General features: G+C 48.5%; 2 protein-coding genes across 2 annotated transcripts; both read right to left on the bottom strand.

Annotated features, from left to right (window-relative positions):
• Positions 1–7,044: 7,044 nt before the first annotated feature.
• Positions 7,045–11,439, bottom strand: RPS15A (ribosomal protein S15a). The gene is made up of 5 exons (XM_054643445.2): positions 11,353–11,439; positions 10,133–10,270; positions 9,898–9,977; positions 8,341–8,426; positions 7,045–7,180 (listed from the first exon to the last, which is right to left on the bottom strand). The coding sequence occupies exons 2-5, from the start codon at positions 10,263–10,265 to the stop codon at positions 7,087–7,089; spliced, it is 393 nt and encodes a 130-aa protein (XP_054499420.1). The 5' UTR covers positions 10,266–10,270; positions 11,353–11,439; the 3' UTR covers positions 7,045–7,086.
• Positions 11,440–11,939: 500 nt separating this feature from the next.
• Positions 11,940–18,508, bottom strand: ARL6IP1 (ARL6 interacting reticulophagy regulator 1). The gene is made up of 6 exons (XM_054643443.2): positions 18,352–18,508; positions 16,688–16,821; positions 14,917–15,036; positions 13,972–14,089; positions 13,241–13,325; positions 11,940–13,010 (listed from the first exon to the last, which is right to left on the bottom strand). The coding sequence occupies exons 1-6, from the start codon at positions 18,385–18,387 to the stop codon at positions 12,892–12,894; spliced, it is 612 nt and encodes a 203-aa protein (XP_054499418.1). The 5' UTR covers positions 18,388–18,508; the 3' UTR covers positions 11,940–12,891.
• Positions 18,509–20,401: the final 1,893 nt, after the last annotated feature.

The raw sequence follows: 20,401 nt of genomic DNA, 5'->3' as shown, positions 1-20,401 counted from the left end.
TTGCTGTTTCAAAGCAACAACACAAAGATGATGCCCACTGAACCACTCACATGCCAGATTTGTCTGGAAGCTCTTGCCAGGAGCTCCAAGAGCTCTCGCAAGCTCTTCCCTGCGCTGGCTGGCAGTGTCTGCCCAGCACAGACTCCCAGCAAAGCCTTCCCTCCCTCCTTGCTGCAGGGCCTTGGGGAGGGAGGATATGACAGCAACAGTGCTGATGTCCTCACTGAACTGCTCAGTGCTTTCCCAGTCACTGCAGGGGTGAGAAATGCCAAACCTGTGGAAGGAGGAGGGCAGGGCTGCCAGACCTGGCACAGCCAGACCATGGCACAGGCACCAGGAGCAGAGCAGCAGGACAAGGCTGAGGTGGGCAGGCTCCCAGGAGCAGGAGGGAGGGCAACCTGCACATCCCAGCAGCCAACCTATCCCCACCTGGCTCCTCAGGAGACAAGAAAGCCTTCACCCAGTCACCCTCACACCTGGGGCTGATTCCTGAGAGATAATCAAATGTTTCCCCTCCCAGTGCAGGCACAGTTCCAGCTCAGCCTGCTGGCTGTGGGCAGGAGCCCTGCAGCACCCAAAGGAGAGCAGAGCCACCAGGGGCAGGCACTGAGGGGGGACAGGAGCCAGCTGTGCTGCTCTGCTTTCTGTCCTGGGTCACCACATTTCACAGAGAAAAGCAAGGCACAATTCTTCCCAATAATATTTCTGGGTTTCACATTCTCTGAACCTCAGAGAAAGGAAAAACAATTCTTATCATTTGCTGTGCCTGTGTTTGTGCAAAAGTAGAATGCAATATGGAGACTGTTTACCCACAGTGATGGGGTTTTGTTTCCTTGGCCTGTCAGGGCCTATCAGTGTGTGCGTGTGTGTCGGGACTGTCCCTGACAGTCACGGGATTCTGTGCAGGGTGTGCAGAGTTGAGTGCCTGGCAGATTCAGTTTAGATGTAATGTAATATAATGTAATATAGTATAGAATAATATAGTATAATAAAGTAATTAATTAGCCTTCTGATAAGATGGAGTCAGATGCATCATTTCTCTCCCCCTCATCAGGGCAAAAACATCCACAATGGTCCTGCCTGCCACAGCAAGGGAGGGTTTGCCCAAAGCACAGAAAGGAAAGGTTTGCCCAAAGCACAGAAAGGAAAGGTTTGCCCAAGGCTCAGCCATGCCTGGGCCCCTCTCTCAGTGCCACAGCAGCTGGCACCACCCAAACACCAGAGCTAATTGCAGAGACAGCAGAATCATCTGCATTCTGCCCAAAACAAGCCATTGTTATTTTTATGCACGCACACACAGACACAAGTAAAGAACCCTTCTTGTTTCAAGCTGTGCTATTATGCTAACTACAGAGAAATAAATATGCCACACTGTAGCTAATAAGTGTCATTCACATCAGTATTTATTCCAAACATGTTTCCCCCATCACGTCTGTTCTGCCTGGAACTGCTCATCACTAAGGAGGAGACCTTTATTTCTAGTGATTTAAGCAGACAGGAGAGAGTTAGCAATTAAAGCACACTTTTGTACAGTTTAATTCTTTTTATTTCAGCTATCAGGGAGCGTTATGTGCTACCTCTGTATCTATTTCTGGAGCCACCACCTACCAGCACTGGCTTTGTAATTCAGCAGTTTGCAAGATGGGCTCTCTGGCCTGGGCCTGGGGCTGACTCCTGATGTGCCACAGGCCTGTGGCTCTCAGCCCCACATCCTGCTCCATAGGACAGGGTCTCTCTCGGGAAAATGGGCTCAGAATCATTTTTGTTCATGCTCAGATGCCTTCCTGCACCCCAGCAGTTCTCTCTCAGCCCATGCCTGGTTAGGTGGTGGCTGCAGGTGGCGGCTGTCCCAGGAACTGTCCCAGGAGCTGTCCCAGCCCTCCCTTCCCACACTGAGCTGCCAGCAGCCCAGCTGATCCAGGCACCTCTGGCTCTTCCCTTCAGGGATTATTTCTCTGCTCATCAAAGGCTGGCAAGGACTGAATGTCATTCAATAAAAGTATTTCAGAGCTAAAAATAGTCTCCTGATTTTTGCTTCCTTCCCAGAGCAAACACCTGCCTGCAGATGAATTCGGTGGTGCTATGCACACCTCTCCTCTTTCCCCTGATGTAACACACACTGCACAAGGCTTCACATAAAACCCCACCTCCTGCTACCTGGCCTGGACTATAAACTGGAAATAGAACCAGAAATCACCACCAGTCATGGAAAACAAGCAAGGCTTTGGCTTCTGCCCAAGAGGGACAGACCCATGAGCCCATCCTGGACAGGACACAGGTCCCAGCAGGAACACCACGAGGTGTGCAGTCAGCTCTGACACCCACAGCCTCCCCAGTGAGGTGAAAATGGTTTCAAATTTGAGGAGGGCAGGTGCTTAACTGAGGGGCTAATGTTGCTGCCCTAAGGAAGGAACCCAGGGACTGAAGGAGGGCCAGAGCTGATTACCTGCCCTCACAGACATGGGGATCAGTGCTGAGGATCCTGTTATGCAAGAATACAGCTGGGCATGCTACTGCAAGTGAGGAGACAAGCACCCATGTGAATTGCAGAGGGGTAGGGAGAAAAGGAAAAAAATAACCTTCAATTTCTCCCCTTTTTTTTCATTATTATGGTTAAAGGCCTGATTTGTAAAGATACTGAAAACCTAAAGCTGTCATTGATGTTCCTGGACTTTGCTTTTTAAACTGGCACAAACAGTAGTGGACCAAACACAAACTGAGCTCCATCCATGGAGCTAATGAGACTCAGACAGTGCCCAGATGTGGGCTGCAGCTGCAGCTTTTCTCTAACCTCATCCATCACTTACTTTTCCCCCAGTCCCAGATACAACCTTGCCCCTTCCTGCCTACAGCCTGGTCCAGCTGAAAGCAGAGTTAACTTGCATCAGGGGAGCACAACAGGAATGGCTGTGCCATGTTTCTTCCCCACAAGTGAAGGGGCCAATCCCACTCCAATCTAATGGGGAGGTGAAGATGGAGGAGTGCTGCACATACACACTTCTATCCAGGATCACATACCAAGTATTTCAGTACTTTTGTCTTTTTCATATTTTCTTACATTAAGGCAAGAGAGACATCTAGGGATGGCAGGCAGGGGATTGCAAGCTCCTGGAGAAAAGAGTTTTCTGGAGAATGTGTAGCATGGTTTGTTCACAGAGTGGGAACAATAAATCAAGTGAATTAAATATGAAAAAAAATCAACCCCTAGTCATAAATTATAAAAGTCCAAGAGGAAATAGCAATGATTACAGAGTGGCAGGAATGGTGTCCATTTCCATGGCCCTCACACAGAATTATCCCCAATCTGTTAAAAAAGCAGTCTGAAAGCTGGGGAGGGAGGGGGTCACATACCCTGCTAGAGCACCTTGTCCAAAAGCAGGCAATGCCACAGGAATGCACACACAACGATTAAGTGCAGCACCAGCAGATAAAAGCCTCAATAAAATGTAACTAAACTAGACTAGGAACTTGAATCCTGCCCCAGCACAAACGTACCAACAGCATCACTGCTCCCAGCTCCATCACATGCCTGATCAGATGGGCTGTCCTGAGAATGAGGATAATTACAGCCCATCACTGCATTTAATGATACAAGAGCAGCACCTGAGCAGAGAAAACATCAGAGGCATGAACAAGAATGGAGGCCACCAGCCTCTGCACCCCCCTGACTGCACTAGAACAGTTCTCCAGACTAAACTGTGGTTAAATCCACCCAGATATTTACTGAGAGCTGGATACTTACATTAATAGGCAGTAAGACATAGCTTTTAAATCTAAATCTTAAATCTAAATTAGCTAAATAACATTAGACAAAAGGATGAGAAGGAAAAGGTGCATTTCCAGTCACACACCAGGTTCCTGAGCCTGCTGCAGTATTTTGCAGATCCACGCTTATTCTCACCTCCAATATTACCTTAGAGTAGGCTCAAAGCATCAAGGACAGAGAAAACTCTCATTGAGGACCGGGGCACAGGAAGCAGGATCCTCCTCTCCATCTCCAGTGACTGAGGTCGGCTGCTGCCCTCTGCTGACACCTTCTCAGGCACCAGTAAATCGCTGTTTGGACCCACGGCAGGCAGTTTGAGCATCCTTCATCCTCTTCTTTAGCCACGGCATGAGGAGCACTCCAAATACTGATCTGACTACAAGGTGAGACCGGGCTGTGCCTCACAGGGGCATCACCAGCCCTCTCCCAGCTGTATCCAATTTACTCATTTTCACAACCAACCAAAGTTCTGACCCCACTGTGCCCCTGGGGCTGGGCTGTGATGCTGACCCGTGGCTGTGAGCAGGGGGGCAGCAGGAAGGGGCTGCAGGCAGGGCAGCTCCAGACGGGCTCAGGGTGAGCTCTGGGCTGCTCCAGGCATGGACAGAGGGCTCAGATGGGTGTGCAGGGCACAGAGGTGACACCACCACCTTCAGTGCTAGACCACAGGGCACCCAGGACTGCCCCAGGGCAAAGCTGGTAACTCAGGGAACTCCTCAGGGATTCCCACCCTGCCCTGTCAGCTGCTCTGTCCCTCAGCTCCTCCATCCACCACTGATCTTGCCTCTGCCCCACAGGTACCAAACCCCTGCTCTGAAATCTCACCTGCCCCTGATCACCTGTTGTAATCCACACTGCACCTTCAGCTTTGTGCCATTTCCCCTCCCATCTCTATCAATCCTCCTCTTACCCAAAATGCTTTTACCTACAGACTGCTTGCCCAAGGCATATAAATGCCCTCAGCCCAGGAAACATCACTGAGGTTAAAACAATGACACCACTTTCAGATTTTAAGCATATCTGGGAGTAAGAATTCCTGCATTAAAGCACCCATCTAAAGCTTGTGTTGTCGTGATCTCTCCTGTCAGCTCCCAAGGCCACCTTCCAAAGTTCATGGCTCTCAGCCAGCAGCAAAGCTCTCACCAGTGAGGTGCAAGCTCAAAGATCATCTCAGGAACCCAAACCAGCCACATCAGCTTCCACATGTGGTAAGCCTGGATGCAGTCATTTTTGTAGATATCCTGTAGAAAAGGTGCTTCTGCGGCTGCTTCCTTACCTTCAAGTCATTCTTGTTACATCAGAGCTCTAATTTCCATTTAATAAGTCTATGAAAGTTCCTGGGCTGGCTTGTGGAATAAATTTACAGTTCATTCCCAACTGATCTGTCAACTGAGAACATCAGAAATTGTTACCTCAGGAGTCTCTGTGGGAGTAAAGGACACACAGCTAAGCTAGGTCAGGAAAACTGCCATGTATGTCCTGTGTAAAACTGATTTAAAACAAATGTCAAACCAGCAGGAAACTTGCCATAGTCAATTCATCTAAAGGAAGCTTTGAAATTGTCATTGGCCTTCTTCTACCAGGTATGAGAAACGTGTTCTATTCTAGACTTGATAAAAATCAAGATATTATAAAAAAGAATAGTGAATCTTGATAAAATCTTCAGGGTTACTCTGAGCAAGAAGTACAAGATCTCAGCTGTCAGTGCCTGGTACTGCAGAATGAAACCCATTAAGGATAGAAAAACCCCACCTGTCACTAAATATCTCCATTTGACAAGAAAATGAGGGCTGAAACAGACTTTGTAACTACTCTAATTCAGTGTACAGACCTGCAGCTAAGCAGATTTGTTTCCAGCCAAACTGAGAACCAGTGATGCCATTTGAATGTTTTCTGTCTCCAGTCCATCAGAGCTGTGACCCAGCAGGCAAACCAGCTTTATCCTGTGCCCCTGCTCTTCTCAGCCAGGCCCAGGTCAGGGTGCTGCTGCCACCACATCCCCTGGGAGCACTCTCAGAGCTCTGCTGGCTCTCACCCTCCTCGGGGAGCACCAAGCACATCAGGGACACTGCAGTGTCTGCCCAGAGTAAAGACCTTCTGCTTAACAGTATCACCCTCTCCTTTTCTCCATAAAGAGTAACAGACTGCACCAAGAGAGGTTACAGAGTTATTGAGCTCAGACTCAGTGCCTGAAGAGCCCCTTCCAGCTAAGGTTTGTGATAAGTATCACCTTCAAGGCAGGACACTTCCAGCCCAAGCAACTGTACACGGTGGGCATGGGGATGTATCACCAAGCAGGAAAACTTGGGTTCCAACTGTTTCTATCAGAATCACAAATTTCACCAGCTGGTTTAGAGTGTGTTGAAACACTTGCTACATCTCCAGAAGTTTCTTCCTGGTAGGACTGACTCCAAATGAAGTGAAGCAAGGCAGGGCAGTTCCAGCTGTTGCTGGACAATGCCATCAGCCCAGCTTGCTGCCCATCCTCTATCAAGTTGTACAGCTCCATGTACTGCCTTGAAACACATCTGATTTCTCTGCATCAAGGACACTGTGCTGTCATGTGCCTGAAGAAAACCAACTCATTCAATACTAAGTATTCCCTACCTGTAGGTTCAGACAACCTTATTTCCCCACTCTGAAAATGTAAAGAAATCCCAAACAGTTGTTTCTTTGTGCCAACACACAAAACAGATGCACAGCAACTACTCTACCCAAAATCCTGGAGTTTCAAAACACTTTCAAAGGAGAAATTTGAAGGAAAAGAATAATTCACCTCCTAACCTCAGTAATTCCTTTCACATCCTATGATGTGAAACAAGTTTTTGATCTGAAATCAAAACTTCAACCATTTTAATTATTCCAGAATCCCACATCCCACAACTTTTTAAACCATAAATAGGAAATACCTTCTGGCAAGGCATCTTCTATTATAGAGGCAAAAGGTGAAACTCTAGAATCACACAGAGGTAACTGCAAACACATGTACTGAACACCTGTGAGGTGAGCCCTAGCAGGACAGCTGGGATGAGCATTGGTTTAGAATTAGAGCTCCCCTGCTGAGGCTCTCCTGTACAGTGCCCCCAAAATGCCACTCCAGTGGTAACTTTTAGAAGTACATTATATCATTAACAGAAATAGAATTGTGACCAGGGATGGTGTGGAACCCAAACATCATCTGAAGTGAAGCTGGACCTCCAGCACTACTGAAGAGCTGTTACAAGCACTGTCACAGGCAGTGTTCAAAGCCATTAAAATACCCACTGGAAACACCTGAGTCCATTTGGACAATTTATTAGTATCCTCTTTTTTTACAAGTTTTAGAAAAAGAATCCCAGGATTTTGCCTCCTGTGTGTTTTCGTCTCGCCTCCTCATGGTCCATGATCCCAGCTGAGGTTGTCAGGACAATATACCTGCCAAGAGAGAGCAAATGTTCAGGTTATCTCCCTGCTGCAGGCTGCTGCAGAGCTGACAGAACCACCTTCATCTGTGTCACAAACAGCAGGGCCTGCTCCTGTAACAGGCCCAACACAGTGAGACTGATTATCACCAGTGCAAGGCAGCTCCTCTCAGGAGCACAGCCCTGCAGCACACTCAGGACACTGACAGACCTTGCTCCCCAGCTCTTTGCCTCCTTCCCTACCTATTCCCACTGGGCACTCCCTGTCCAGCTGCTGGACAGGTTTCTAGCCCAAGTCCACTTCTATCCTCCACAGATGCTGCTCCCCAGTGCAGGCAGAGGTGCCACAGTGCCAGTGCTCCTCAGCTGGGATCTCTGCCTGGTGCAGAGCAGCATCTGCACCTGCAGCAGCTGCCACTGCTAAAGCCAACATCTGCCTTACCAACACAGCTCACCCACACAGCCCCAGGTCTGAGAACCTCCTGTCCCACCACTCTATACTCTTAAAACTCCCAATGACAACACAGAGTAGCTACACAGGGCCAGCTCAAGCAGGAGCTACTGCTGGAGCTCTAACAACAGAAACAGCACAGAACTATTAATCAATCCTTCCTTTGATGGGACACACTGGCTGAGGCCCTGGAGACTCTTCCAGCTCTGCCATCCTGGTGCACAGGGAATTACAGCTCTCAATTCCACACACTTTGTGAAGAAAAGGTACATTGCATAATGTAAGATTTCCTGTGTTGTGGAGGTTTGTTCAATGGAGCCTCCAAGTTACTCATCATTTCATACCCAATTAACTTGCACAAAGGACATGTGAATTTAAGTAGCACAATTTACTTTCACCGACCTGGTAACTTACATAACTCCTTCCCCATTTAAGAACAGCCATTCATAAAACCAAAACAAGTATGAGAAAAGTCCTACTTTCCATTAAACTGTGAAATGGTCAAACAAGGATTTCACCAAAGCCAAACAGAAACAGATCCTTGCTTAGCAGTGCCCCTGTATAACTGGTTTAAAAGGGCATTTATATGGAGGATCGATTTTTACACTGGAATTTAACTCCAGGCTGATCAGAGGAAAAGATGCCAGGTGAGTCTAACCCAGGCAGTTTGTGAGTGTAACATTTTTACGCAGAACACACATTTGACCCTTCCTCATACTCACCCAAACTGACGGGAAGGCAGCAGGTTGTTCTGCCACTTTTCCAAATCCTTCAGCTGCACATCAAATCTGGGACTGATTACACCACACTGTAAGTAAAAGAGGATTCCATTACAAACTGAAGAACTTCATGGATTTGCAGATGTGTGATCCCAGCTCCCTGCCTGCAGGACCTCACCAAGTGCTGTCACACACTCTCCCTTACCCCAGGACCTCACACAGCAGCTCCAGCTCCTGCCTCAGCCTCACTCCTCCTCCTCCTCACCTGCACAGCCCTAAACTGCTGCTGAAGCCACACCACCCACGTGATACCCACACCTGGGGGAAGCACTAAAGCATGCTGTAACATCAGCAACATTCCTGGGATTGCTCAGGGATATTCCATCTCTAACCATCATACACAGTTAGCAAAAAAAAAAAAAAAAAAAAAAAAAGAAAAACAAAAAAAAAACAACCTCACACAGATTTTAACCAGGAAGAAATTAACATTTACTGGAATTTTCAAGGTAATTGTATCACTGACCAAGACCACCAGCACCACCCCCAGTTACCTCAGTGGCTCCAATCATCTCAACTATCCAGCCCCAAACCAGAAGCACACGTTCCTGCACTACTCACATTTTCTGAACTAAACAACTGTTCCCTTACAGAAATGGTTGAGAGAAACATTATATCCATTAGCCTGGAAGATCCATATCATCCTGGAAGAGTTCAAGGAACACTACCCTCAAACCTGACCTACATCACTTTTATTACAGACACAACACTGTGTCTATTGTAATTACTGTAACTACTGCAGTAATTTGGGGGTGTCAGCATTATCTGCCTTATACACTCTGCAATTTTCAGATGACATCTCCTTCATGAGGACAGCCTCCAACATATTCTGACCAAGAAATATTTTTTATTTCTTTACTGAAGAGCCAACTCTCACTGGAAGAGCTTAGCTGTAAACAGTGATGCACAGCAAGTCACACAGAACTACACAGCTCAGTAGTTTGAGACATAAGCATTTAAGAATTTCCAAAACACACACAAATGCTTCATATGCCCCAGGAGCTTCACAGGCATCAATTAATGTAACATTCAACTTCTCCTCACTGCAAGCAAAGCCCACCTGGCAGCAGGAGAAAGGTCTATCTTCTCCACGTCTGCAGCTATCAAACATCAACTGGAAACCAACTCAGCCCCTATCTCTTAAGACAAGTCTTCCAGACAGCTTAAATATCAAAGAAACTGAGAAAGCACTAGGTAGCCAGAAAGCCTTTGAACAGAGAGAAATACACAGCACTTGCAAGCAGACTTCCCTGAAAGTGTATCTTACATAGTCAGAGTTTAAAAGAAATATAATTAGTGACCCACACCACTTTGAATCCAGGCAAATTAACCACCCTTTTAACTGATAACATCCATGCCACTCTTATTTACACTGATTCAACAAATACCACCTCCTTTACAAGCAGTTCTTTTAGAAATAGAGCAGACAAACATAAAATTAAAAGAAAAAAGTCTCACTTAAACACCTCTTTAGAGAACTGAATTCAGGAAGACAAATCCTACCTTGTTGAGTCTGCCTGTGAGGTTGACAACAATCTTCCCAGCTCTGTGATCATCAATTATCTCGAATTCACCAATGTAACCTGCAGGAGACCAGCAGACAGAGACACACACAACACTTAGCTACAATAACACAACTAATTAACTATGTTGCACCAAACTACTTCAAGCACCTGGATTTACATCTTTTACCCCAGCAGCACCCGCAGACACCCGGGGGAGCAGGGCCGGCACTCACCGTGCTTCATCATGACGGTGAGGAAGCGGACGATCACCTTGGAGCACGGCCGGATGAGCACCTGGCGCTTGCCGCGCTTCTCTGCGTTGTTGATGCTTTTGAGAGCATCGGCCAGAACGTTCATCCGCACCATGGTGCCTGCAGGGAGGGCAGCAGTTACTGCACCGGCTCCTCGGCACGGAAACGCCGAGCAGCGCTGCTGCCACGGCTAATTCTACATCGAAAACATCCAACACTGACAGAAAGTTGTACTGAAGCCTGAAAAGCACTTCAAGCCAAAGAAGAGAAGCGATCACACGCTCAGCTGTGATCAAGAAGAGTCACCACTACCAAAACACGTCAGGAAGCCTGACACGGTTAAATTTGGCTCTATCAAAGCACACACACGATTTCAAAAGCACCATCCAGACACCTATCAGCAGTGTGACAGCTCCTCAGGTAAATCAGTTTGCTCTTAAAACCCAATTAACACCCAACTGCACAGTACCACTCCTGTGCAATAACTAGATCCTACGTGATACTAAATCAACAGATGCTGCTCGGCTCACTGATCTGCAAAAACCCTGCAGGATGCACAAACACAAAGCTTCGCAAAGGAAACCCAGCAGCAGCTCTCAGAGGCTCGCCAAAAGGAGCCTCGAGCAGCCCAGGCCGGCGGGGATGACTTGGCACGGCCACCGCTCCGACAGAGCCGGGGCGCTGCCAGCACCGTGCCCAGAGCTGTCCCTGCCCGGGCACCGGGGCAGCTCCTGTGGCACACGAGGACTTTCACCACCGGGATACCAGCACCGCGCAGCCAACTCCCGCCCCCGGCGAGAGCCGCCAGCCCCCCGCGCCAGGGCCGCCTCCTCCCGGGGCCCGACCGCGCCCGCTCCCCGCGCTCCGCTCCCTCTGCCCCGGCCCCTCAGCGCACCGGCTCCGTGGCTGCCCCGCGCCCTGCCCGGCCCAGCTCCCCACAGCTCCGGCTCGGGCCCGGCCGCCGCTGCCGCTTCCCGCCGCGCATCGCTGAAGAGCGCGGGGCCACGGGCGGGAGGAGCCGCCCCCCGCCCCGCGTTCCGCGGGCTCTGGACGGGGCCAGCGCCGGTGCCGGCGGCTCAAACCGGGCCAGGCGGGTGGCGCGGTGCCCGCTGCCCGCGGCGGCGCGGGCGGGGCGGGCGCGGGGCGCGGATGGCGGCGGGACGGGGCGGATGCTGCGCGCCCGCAGCTCCGACCCCACTCACCGAAAGCGCGATGGCGGAAAAGGAAGAGCCCGGGCCGCGCGGGCTGATGGGAGGGCCAGCGGCGGGCGGAGATATCGCGAGACTTCGCCTCTGAGACCTGGCCTTCCCCATTGGCCGAAGCCGCGCGCCGTACTTCCGGAGCGACGCCGCCGCCCGGCTGCCATGGGAACGGGGACGCTTCGCTCGCGTACGGCGGGGCGCGAGGGACAAAAAGCTGCGCTCTGCCGGGCAGTGCGCAGCTGAGGCCCCGGGCCGGGACAGCGCAGTGGGGACACCGCGACAACGGGGACACGGGGCTGCGATGAGTACAGCCCCCGCCGATGGATGGGCTGTGTCTGTACTGAGCTCGCACTCCGAAGGGGCACACTGTGACAGCAGACGGGCACCACCCAAGCCGCTGTCAGTACATTCTTCACTCTCGAACACAGCTGGGGACACGGCGCCGTGTCACCACTCGGCTGCACACACCCAGGATCTCCCCCATCCACAGGCTGTGCCCTTCAGCACTCCCTCAACCCTTCCCAGACCTCCTGCTACACTGAAAAATGCACTGACACCCTTCTCTGGACATGGACGAGGAGCAAGTGTTCAAGTAGTTTCTCTTTAGTCTGTATTTACCTATTCAACAGTTACAATAGACACTGAAGAGAGTTCATTTAAAACAGTAAACTTTTAAAACATTAACACAGGTTTTAGCTTTTTAAAGAAAAACAGTTCAGTTTTAAAAAAGGAGGGAGAGATCATAGAAAAGCACAAACAATTCAGGCTTATTTACAGAGTCAAACTCAGCATATTCAGAGTGATTTTGTATACAGACAAACATTCATAAAATCAAACGTGCTACAAGGCTCCATGACAACAGCAGTTTCCAGAACAATCAGCTCTTAAGGTTACACACACCCTCACTCATTTTCTACAGTCTCAGTGCAATGAGTTTTCACTACAGTTTACACTAAATAACTGAAGTACAAATTTATATATTCCAGACCCTACTTCACACATTCTCAGGTACACACAGCCAAACAGGTTCAGTGAGACAATGGAACTTTCTGCCCCCATTTTGGATGTGCACCCTCAGCCATGGCCATTCTCACTCTGCTAATTGTCCTCCTGCCACAAGGATCAGTAGTAACAAGTCTCCAAGGAGCATCAGCCTTCAGAACTGCCTCTCACACTTGCTGTAACCACAATTAATGACCAGCAAATCTAACACAGTCACAGAAATACTATCAGGCATTACAGCTCTGCTGTTGGGGTAGTTATGCCCAGGGTCTGTTGGATGAAGACACTTAACAAGCTCCATACATCAAAGAACAGGATGTCTCAGACAGATCAGCTCCAGGCTGCAGAGCCCTACTCATACTCAGCACAGCAAGAGACAAACCCACAGCAGCTGCTGGAATGACTTTTTCACCTCATCAGGGAGCCAATTAAAAAAAAAGTCAGTGAGCAATACAACTTCTATTGTCTTAATTATACATTAATTCTCAAAACTGTTCCCAAGAAAACCTTCTACTAGAGTGAACAGCACTTAAGCCTTCATTCATTTTTCTTTTCCTTGTGCTTGAGAAGTTTGTTGATCTCCCTTTTTGCCATTCCAATGTACTTTGTGATGATCCCATGTTGGTTTAGTCCAGGAAACAGCAACAAGAAGCTTACTAAAGAGGAGAAGGAGAAAAAAAAAAACAATTAATACTCCCTTAACAAGCTACTGTCACTCTGCAATTCTTTGCTTCCCTTAAGCCCCATTAATTGCCTGAAAAGAGAAAAACATAACCCTGCAACAAAAACATCCCACCACACTAAACCAAAAATTACTTCTACCAGTCTCAATCCATTTCAGGCAGCTAACAAGAGAGTTCCTTGTGTTTTGCATGCCCACACTTACCAATAAGATAGGTCAGAAAGAGATTGTGAACTTGCTGTCCAATCCAGGCAACCACAGCAAGAGTGAAGACCATGGTCATGAAGTACTGAAGGTGAAAAGGGAGGAGTTACCACAGACCTGTTGGGGATTCTGCCTTCCCTTCAGTATTTGGCAGAACTTCAACATTTCAAACTAACATGAAGCTCTCTGGCTCTTCCACCCATGATACCTATGCACAGGCATGTTAAAACTGAGATTACAGGATCTGTAATTGTCCATTCTCACTTATTTTCAGACCATCAGCTGGACAGGGTACATGTTCTTTTTTGCCCAGGTATTCCTTAGTGCCAGACTGTGCCATCCCCAATGCTGCACCCACAGCTGGTTTTGGGACAGTGGCTCAGTAGCTCATGTACCAGCTGACACACTACTGAAGATCCAGGTTTTTGGAGTTTGTGCACACTGGAAACAGCTTGTTTCCAAAAATTTACCTATCCAGAGAAATCCAGTCTTCCTTTATCTAATTATCAAGGGTATGGTCCTAAACTACACAGAACTGCAAGTTTTTAAGCTTTGTACCTTACCACTCACTCCAGGTCTGAATAATTGTGTGACCAGTACCAAGTCACAGCCAGAAGTGCCAGTTGCTGGTGTGGAACACCAGTTCATTCAGACCTCGCCAAAATACTTCAGACAAAGCTAAATCACACAAAATCTTAAGACAACACAGATTAATTCCTAGAACTCAGTACCATTTTAGGCTTTTCTTCCTTCAGAGTGAAGAGGCGCTTCCACCAGCCAACGATCCGGCGGCGACATTTCACCAAATTGCGGCAAATCTCGTGAAACCTTTGCTGCTGTTCCGTGGTCCTTTTATTAAAGGGAGGGGGGAAAAGCCAGAAATAAGAATTCAAGATTTAATTTTAAATTTTAAAAATCCCCCATGGCATTTTCCCAGCAGTAAAGAAGTACCCAGTGCTTATCCAGGCCTTTGCTTTGCTTGATACCTTATTGAGCACTGCAAGGAAGTGCCCGTGTAATTCTCCTGTCTGCTGACTGTTAATTAAACTGACTCCCTGACCTTCATCTGATACCAGTGTGATACACACAAATAATGCTTATCTACATAAGAACATTTATCCATTAGTCATCCCAAAGCAGATCCACTAAAATTCACCTTTAATTCAAAATGTTGTTCAAATTAGGTTCTTCTTCAAGTTACTGCTTTTGTACAAGACTTGCTTTTTTCAAATCTGTTTCAATCACAATCACATTCATACTCTCTGCATTGCTCTCTTTTTTTATCACATTTACTACCGCTTTTTTCCAAACATACAATCAGTACTCTTCCACATAATTTTACTTTTCAGTATATATTATCCATTAATTACTAAAAACTAGTCTAGCAGAACTAATTAGCATGCTTAATGGAGAGCAAAGAATGTGCCTACTTCTTAAAAAAAAATCTGATTTTTCCAGAAGAAAAGGAACAATAAAGGTATGTAGTAGTAGTAGTTAACCTCAGAAAAAGAATAAAGAATATGTTGCTACTGTCCTCACTTCATGGATTATAGAGATTGCTGATTTCTCTCTACAATGACTCTACAAAGTAACTATTTGATATCCACAAATCAGATATCCATTTTGATGAAGATCATAATTACACTCAATAAACTTTCAATTGAAGCTTTCCTCACCACTTATTAGAGCCAAAGATTCGAGGAGCAAGAGCAGGAACCAGGTAATCAGCCAAACAGAGGAACATGACCAAACAGGAGACACCTGAGAGAACTGATGGGTCCAAATAGTAGATCATCCTGCAGAAAGAAGAGAAATTATTTCTGAGTGCTCCAACTGCTCAGTACTAGACACGCTTGGTCGCTTCTTCAGGCTGGCTCAGAGCTTCCAACAGCAGAGCTCTCTCTTCCCTAACCTCAAACAAAATTACAAAAAATGCCTTTTTCTCTTAATATACCAGATAAGAATATACTACAAGCAAATAAGGTATGAATTCAGTAGAAGTAAAATTTCATCATTATTATTCTCTCAGAAATTGACCAACAGTGAACTTAACACTGATTGAGGGATGATGATGACTGAACAAATGAAATAACCAGGCAGAGTAAAAGCTCTAATTTTGTTGCTCAAGTCACAGAATTCAAATCCACTAGAGGCTGTCATTTGCTCTGTCTCTCCTGGGAGAGCCAGCCAAACCTGTTCTGGCCATCAATCTCCACTTAAAGCAGTGCTGCACTCTCCATATTCAGTCTGCCATCACTCAAACACAGCAGAAGGGCAACTGGATAAGAACCAGCTATCTCCTTAGTATCTGATAACACCCAGCTGGGCCCTCTGCTATCCAACTGTACTTCACAGAACTTCCTGAAAACTGAAATAGTAGAAGCAAAGAAATGACCCAGTCCATGGTGGGGCTGTTCTGTACATCTGCAGAGTGCTACTGCAGGGCCATGTGCTCTGTACATCTGCACAGTGACACTGTGCTGAGTGTTCAAGGTCATTGTGGTGAGTTCAGAACCTGAAGTAGTTCTGCATTTCCATAAAGTATTACTCAGCACAAGATCTTCCCTGCTATAACCACAGAATTTATAACAGAATACCCTCAACTTCACACAATTACTTCTTTTAAAAGTTACTTTTCAGTTTCCATTTATTTCCACCATCACCTCCCCTAAAAGCAAAAAAATTTATATTAGCCAAAAGACCAATTATTCCTGTCTCACCTGGCTGAACATTTTTTTTTAATAATTTCTCTCCTTACTGCAGGAACAGATAGAGCTGGCAAACTGCAGAGCTGGCACAAACAGCTGTCTGAGCAAGGCAGTCAGGTCATCTTTACTACCATGTTACATAAAGGCACATCCAAGTACCTCCAGCACCTCCTATCAGACAGGCAACATCTTCCCACCCTGCTGACTGCAGCTACCTGCAGTCTTCCCTTTTCTCCTTTCTCAAAAGACATGACAGAGAATATTTAAAAACCCTAGCTGTGCAAAAAACACCCTGAACTTATCCTGAACCCACAGCAAAGAGGCAGAGTAGGAACATTGTGCCCTATGGAAACAAGCTTTCTGTAAGGACACTGCTGCTGCTGTGGGGGGGAACCAAAGGAGATCATGAGATCTGACCAAGAAGCAGGGGACAAAGAATGAGGGCAGAACATGAATGCAGCACTGAAGAACATTCAGCTGAGCACAGGAAAAACCCCAGCATCTACTGCTGGCAAACAGCTTTTGCAGAAACCATTCTGAGCAGGATGTGAATCATGTGACTTCCTGATTTCATTACTTTTGGGTTTAATTTCCAACAAAGTTCACACGTTTGAAGAAAAAGAACCTAGAGTAAAAGCCTTCCTATTAGACTTCTCCAGGTGTCTTACTAATTTTCTTAATAGGCTTGGTCAGAGCCATGAAGATGCAATGATGCTGCAGGCTCCCAGAAGGTACTCACAGGAAGGAGAAGGAAACAACACTCATCAGTGCCAGAGGAAACCAGGCTCGCTCCCAGCGCAGAACTTTATCTGTCATCAGAATCACTTCTCCCCATCCTTGCAACTGCTCTTCCAAGCTTGCAGTTTCAGCTGCCTAAACAAGAGAAGAAAATTCCTTTAACCAGATTATCAAATTAATTCCCACACTGAAGTAGCTAAAAAAAAAAATACAGTGTAATAATTAAAGATCCCAGACACAAATCTTTCTGAGTAATTAAATTAGTAATAATATTGTGAGTTTTGTACTAAGTTATGACATGGCAGCGGTGATGCCTTTAAACAGTCAAGATCCTAGCAGCATGGACAGGCCAAACAATACCTCCTCCCAGATTTTGCCAAGGTGTTTTCCCCTAATCTCCCATTTACCATACCCCATCCCCCCCATTCGTAGAACATCAGGTTTTAATGCCTCTCAAGTTTTCAGTGTCAATGACTGGAAAAGTGTAATATGAGAACTGTTTAAAAATAAATGTATTTTCCAAGACAACTCTACCACATTAAATTGAAGCTTTCTGGCTGCTGTCCAACGCCAGTTTATTATGAGGAAGATGGATAAAGACTCAGAATCCACAGTAAAGTCATCCAACTGATCACATCAGGACAGCACGTTTTCCCACAAGCTGCCCAAAACAGCCTTTCAGCTCCACTTCCTATGTGATTCCTACATTCCTCCCTACACCCCTCCTGCAAGGAGGCCCCACCTGTGCTGCCATCAGCTTGCTAAGCAGTTCACCTGAGGTGTTCCACATTTAACAGAGCTTAACAGTGTCCCCTCAGTGGGAGATGGCATCTCAAAGATTACAAAACTCCGGTAAACCGTGAACAGAACCGACAGCTGCCCGAGCAGTAAGAGGCGAAAAGCCATGAAGACTCGCACGTCTGCCGTGCAGAGCTAACAGAACAGGTTTCACTCGCACCAATGTGCTACACTTAATTCCAATGAGAACTCCGACGCCACTAGAATAACAAGCACAACACAGCTCGTGGATTTTCTACAAATTCCGGAGCCCCCCCCCAAGCTCCGAGCTCCCGAAGCTGCTCCCTGTGCCCAGGCTGGGTGTGCAGCACCGCAGCGCTCAAACGCCTCCAGCCTCTGCCCCTTCACGGGTTTTTACTGCCATTTCCCCATTTCCCACGGCAGCCGCTTACCAACTGAGGCATCACTATATATATAGCCTTGTGTTTATTTAACTATTCAAGCATATCTTGGCACGTTTAGTTAAGCTGAATCACCCAACGCCTGCCGCTCTCCGGGATCGCTGCGGCGCTCGGTCCCGCAGCGGGAGGCTGCACGCACGCAAACAGACACACAGGGACATGGACTGACAGACTGACATAGGCTGTAACCGCCGCAGACCACGTAACGCCAAGTGCTGCTGGGGGCTCCGGCCCGCGAGCAGCAGCGCAGCCGCCGCTCCCGCGCCCCGGGCCCGCAGCGCCCGCCCCACGCGTGGGCCCCGAGCCCACCCCACACCGAACCCCCAGCGCTGAAGCGCGTCACACAGCGCGGGGCCGAGCAGCCCCTGCCAGCCGCCGCTGCGGGTAGGACAGGACAGGACAGAGCACAGCAGGGCGGGCCTGGCTCCGCCGCCCCCAGCAGGCCCGAGCGGCCGCCCGCCCTCACCAGCTGGTGGGCGCTGTTGTTGTCCCCTTCCGCCATCTTGCGCCGCTCCCGCACCGCCGGCCACGCCCTCTCTCCGCAGGCCACGCCGCCGCCTTTTATAGCCTCCGCGGGCCGCCTGCGCGCTGTGATTGGCCAGCCCGGGCGCTCCGCCGGTCGCCGGTTGGCTGCTGGGATTCGAACCGCGCGGAGCGTGCGCGCGCCCCCCTGCGCGCCGCAGTGCGGCTGAGGCGGCGCCGGGCCCGCGCGGGGGGCGCTGCTCGGCTCCGGGGAGGGGCGCCACTCCCACTTAAAAAGTCGCGTTGGAAAAGAGTTCTGAGTGCAGCCTGCGAGCAAGCACCGCTTTGTCAACTGCGCCACGGCACTGAGTGATACACATCGGATATTTCCTTAAAACACCTCCAGGGACGGTGAATGTATCACCTCCCTGTGCCGCCCGTTCCAATATGTAATCACTCTGTGAAGAAATTCTTCCTAATGTCCGACCTAGACCTCCCCTGGCTCAGCTTAAGATTCTGTCCCCTTGTCCTGTCCCTTGTTTCCTGGGAGCAGAGTCCGACGCCGGGCCCCTTTGACGAGCTCCCTGAGGTCACCCCGAGCCTCCCTGTGTCCCCATGAACACCCTCAGCTCCTTCAGCCGCGCCAGCCCCTTCCCCAGCCCGTGCCCTGCTCTGAACTGTGTCCCAAATGATCACCTTCAGCTCCCTCAGCTGCTCCAGCCTCTTCCCCAGCCCGTGCCCTGCTCTGAACTGTGTCCCAAATAATCACCCTCAGCTCCTTCAGCTGCTCCAGCCTCTTCCCCAGCTCCGTGCCCTGCTCTGAACTGTGTCCCCAGTGAGCAACACCCTCAGCTCCCTCAGCTGCTCCTCACACCGCTGCTCCAGCCCCTTCCCCAGCTCTGAACTCGCTCTGTCCCCAGTAAACACCCCCGGCTCCCTCGGCTGCTACTCCAGCCCCTTCCTCAGCTCCGTGCCCTGCTCTGAACTCGCGGTGTCCCCATGAACACCCCCGGCTCCCTCAGCTGCTCCAGCCCCTTCCCCAGCTCCATGCCCTACTCTGAACTCCCTGTCCCCCTAGTAAACACCCTCAGCTCCCTTAGCTGCTGCTCCTCACAGCTGCTCCAGCCCCTTCCCCAGCCCCGTGCCCTGAACTCCCTGTGCCCCCAATGAAGACCCTCGGCTCCCTCATCTGCTCCAGCCCCTCAGTGTCCGCTCTGAACTGAGGGACCCTGACCTGGTCACAGCACCCCAGGTGCGGCCTCAGCAGTGCCCAGCACTGGGCCAATTCTCTTGGTAACATCAAAGCCCAGCAAGGTGTTTTATTTCCTTCAGAACTTGTGGCAGCATGGAAATAAATACAGAGAAAGGCACTGGGATATAAATATTGTTTCTGACTCAGCTCTCTAAATGCTTCAGGCACGTGAGTTAATGAGCGTAATCACCGTGCCCAGGATGCAACGCAAGGCTATAATGAGAGCAAAGAAAACATCTCGGGCACCAAGACTGCTCTGGCACCAGCTTGATGGAGACAAAAAAAAGAGAGGGACTAAGGAAGACTGTAAAAGCAAACATATGTCTGTCCTGAATGGTTTGGTCTTTCACAGGGTGCTTCTCACTCACCCTAGAACATATGTAAAGAACAGATGCCATACTGAATAACTTTCAAATTCATTCACATGCCACTAAAAGCTAACAGTATTTTTGTGTAACATTCTACACTTATAAATGGTGGAATTCACTCTCAAAATCTGCAATTTTACCACAGCAAAGCTCACACAAAAGGTGATTTCATAAGTGATGATGCCAGCAATAATTTTATTAGTCTTTTAAAAGAGCATGGAGCCATATAGAGGCATGACCTCATAGTAACCTTCCAGTGTCTGAAGGGGCCTACAAGGAGAGGGATTCTCCATCAGGAACTGTAGTGACAGAACAAGGAATAAAGGGTACAAACTGAAAAAGAGGAAATTTGGGTTAGATTTTTGGAGGGAATTCTTTACTGAGGATGGTGAGAACAGGTTTGCTCAGGGAGATTCAACGCTGGGACATGTCCC

Source organism: Agelaius phoeniceus, chromosome 16 (assembly GCF_051311805.1).
Source record: "Agelaius phoeniceus isolate bAgePho1 chromosome 16, bAgePho1.hap1, whole genome shotgun sequence".
In the NCBI taxonomy this organism is placed as follows: domain Eukaryota; kingdom Metazoa; phylum Chordata; class Aves; order Passeriformes; family Icteridae; genus Agelaius; species Agelaius phoeniceus.
Note: the sequence above shows the minus strand (reverse complement) of the source record. Positions and strands in the feature narration are given on the sequence as shown.

Excerpts from the sequence above, each read along its gene's own strand:
- RPS15A (XM_054643445.2), bottom strand. The coding sequence starts at position 10,265 with ATGGTGCGGATGAACGTTCTGGCCGATGCTCTCAAAAGCATCAACAAC. Across the intron at positions 9,978-10,132 it reads CACCGTCATGATGAAGCACG|GTTACATTGGTGAATTCGAG; the intron begins GTGAGTGCCGGC and ends GGTCTCCTGCAG. Across the intron at positions 8,427-9,897 it reads TCACAGGCAGACTCAACAAG|TGTGGTGTAATCAGTCCCAG; the intron begins GTAGGATTTGTC and ends TTTTACTTACAG.
- ARL6IP1 (XM_054643443.2), bottom strand. The coding sequence starts at position 18,387 with ATGGCGGAAGGGGACAACAACAGCGCCCACCAGCTG. Across the intron at positions 14,090-14,916 it reads ATCTTTGGCTCTAATAAGTG|GACCACGGAACAGCAGCAAA; the intron begins GTGAGGAAAGCT and ends CTTTAATAAAAG. Across the intron at positions 13,326-13,971 it reads AGGAAGAAAAGCCTAAAATG|TACTTCATGACCATGGTCTT; the intron begins GTACTGAGTTCT and ends TTTCACCTTCAG.